Consider the following 2,898-nt stretch of genomic DNA (forward strand, 5'->3'; position numbering starts at 1 on the left):
AATGGCTCCAAAAAATGTGATGTTTGTATGCTTTAACAAGTCTAATGGTTGCTTTGCAACAAAACAAACATTAAAACACCATCTCTTTTATATGGAAAACATACTAAAAGGACAAGCTTTCAACCATTTATAAAAGATAAGAGGAGTTCCTCTAAGCCTTGCTAAGGATTACCACACCAACCATATCAAATTTAGCCAGATCTCGACAAAACCAAAATAAGTTTGGCCACCATAAAGTAGATTCCGACCACCCTAATATACGGTATAGCCTACTAGAGATAGACAAACATAATCGGTTTTCAAGGGTGCGTTAGGTATACCGGACATGACATGACAAAACAGAACAGCGATCACTGTTTCACGTTTGACAGGATTTTTATGTGGAACATACATGAATGGAGTGGAACATGTTTGTTCCGCCCCTACCCCATGGAACAGAGTGGAACAAGGTGGAACGGATTTATATTTTACCAATATAATCTCAAAATAAAAATTAATTATGTTCTAAAACATCAAATATGTCTCCTTTTAACATTTTATTTATTGTATTTTATGATTTTAAACTTTCATTTTACTGTCTTCAAATTATTATTTTTACATGAGTTCTATATTTTTATTAATTTAGCGTCATTTTAAAAAAAATACGAGAACTTTCTAATAATATATTTTGTTATAAAAAACAATTATTTTATTATAATTTATAAATCACATAAACTTATAAATAAATAAAAAACAACTCATAAAAGGTATATTGTTCATTTTACTTTAACTGTTCTATCAAGTTTTGTCTTACCAAACGTTGAGCAACTGTTTTGTCTTATCCTATCCTATATGAACACCAAACACCCTAAGAAGTGGTGAACATCAACTAAAATAGTGTCCATTCCTTAATCGGTTAGAAAAGCAGTCAGGACAGATATGTAACTAATTAGACCCAACCAGTTACCCAAATCGGTCCTAGTAGGACCGATATTGAAAAAAGTTTATTGTTTATATTTATATATTATAACCAAATAAATAGGATCTTATTTGATTGGAGTATATAACATTTTGTTTTATTTGTGTTATATGTAATTTATAGTTTAATGCATCTATATAAATTTAAAAAATTAATAGGTCCAGTTATACCCGATTAGCCCAACCGTTTATGCGACCAGTTGCCTTTATTTATAGAATTTTCACCTGGCAATCGGTTATAAATGGAACTGTGACCAGCTTAACCGGTTACTCTTCTGTGCGACTGGGAATAGGACCAGCAGTGATGGAAAAATCTAAATCCCAACTAATCTTTAACAATCATCCATAGGATTGATATAAAAATTCTGTAGAAGTGATTTTGTACACAAAATACATATACCAAATAGACAGTGGGGTTTGATGAGTGCCTACTCATCGATGATCAAACTACAATTTACCCAGAAAAGAGAGCCTTGCTGCTATTATGTATTAGTGGGTATAAGCATATGGTCTATAAGTACATTCGTTTCACATCTCTGCGGCAAATGACTTGCCACAGCCACATGTTTGTGTAGCATTCGGGTTTTTGAATGAAAAGCCTCCTCCAATGAGTGCATCACTGAAGTCGAGTTGCATCCCGAAGATGAAAAGAAGGCTCTTCGGATCACACACTGCACATCAGCATTAAGAATCCACGATCCAGATCAGAAGTAGACAAAAAAAATCATGGTTAAAAGCAACTTTATATACTTCCTTAGCTTCTTCACCCCGGAAACAGTCCACTTACAAAATTTGAAAATTTCATACTGACTGTCCATTTCATATATTGCCTCTTTGTAGTAAACCAAACCAAGCCAAACCAGTTGGTTAGGGTTGGCAACGGGTAAGATATGGATCAGATAAGAGTTAATAACAGGTTAGGAAACAGATGAATATCCATGTTACGAACCCTTACCCATATCCGTACCCTGATCCCACCCGGAGGTGGGAATCTGAGGGTAAGATATATATATATATATATATATATATATATATATATATATATATGTGCAGACCTAACCTCTACCCAAAAGAGTAAAACTGTTGTTACAGTGAAGATTTCAACTTGTGAAAAGTGTGATTTTGTTATAATCACCAAAGAAGACATACTGATGCATGCCCACACTTGATCGCTGTCATGTCTTAATCCTTCGACTAACATCCTCAATCCAAAATAAGAATCTTAAATTTGGTGCGACTGCGCATTGAACATACAAGATTTTCATCCCCACAATGTTTTTGTATCAAAGTGCACTAAGGCTGAGGGTTTAAGGAGGGAAGCGCTTGTATACAACATTTCCTTAGCCTACGAAACAATCCTTTATAGTAGGCCAGAGCAATGGTTCTGAGGACAAGTTTAAAAGTCATATTGATCCAACAGAACACACTTGGCCCAGGTATTATTCTGTACTTGATAGGTTGATGATTAAGATGGTATATTATGTAAAAATTCATTCTTCAGAGCGTAGTTGAAGCCATATTGGAAGAGAATAAGAATAAACCATAACTAATAATTTATGGGTTTCAGTTTCCTACACTTCCTTTCTGCCCCACTCTTTGTTCACCATCACCAAGCATCTTAATCACTTTTCTTCCTCAAAAGAAAGTCCGGGGCTGTTTGGCAGTTGCTGAATGATTTAGTGCAGAATAGTTAAGAGGTCAGAATGGTTGAGAGGGTCAGAATGGTTAAGTGTTGAATGAAATAATGTTGTTTGGTAACTATTATCTGAATGACATTAAATTACCATTTTAACCCTCTCTAACAAAAACCCATTATTCCATTTTAACCTTCACTTTTTGTTCCTCTTTGCCCCTTAGATATTAGTAAACCCTAAACTAAATTCTTGCCCTTGTTCAAGACCGGCGATGAGAGGGTGGGGGAGGGGCTGTGAAGACCGGCGA

General features: G+C 34.9%; 1 protein-coding gene across 1 annotated transcript in view; it reads right to left on the reverse strand.

The window, feature by feature from the left end:
• Window positions 1-1,276: 1,276 nt before the first annotated feature.
• LOC112515786 (iron-sulfur assembly protein IscA, chloroplastic) overlaps window positions 1,277-2,898 on the reverse strand; it is a 5,687-nt gene continuing 4,065 nt past the window's right edge. Inside the window, exon 3 of the mRNA XM_025122717.1 lies at window positions 1,277-1,628. Within this exon, the coding sequence (XP_024978485.1) occupies window positions 1,486-1,628 (143 nt within the window). The 3' untranslated portion in view covers window positions 1,277-1,485. The remainder of the gene's footprint in view (window positions 1,629-2,898) is intronic.

Source organism: Cynara cardunculus (assembly GCF_001531365.2).
Source record: "Cynara cardunculus var. scolymus isolate 2C chromosome LG 7, CcrdV1, whole genome shotgun sequence".
NCBI classification, from domain to species: domain Eukaryota; kingdom Viridiplantae; phylum Streptophyta; class Magnoliopsida; order Asterales; family Asteraceae; genus Cynara; species Cynara cardunculus.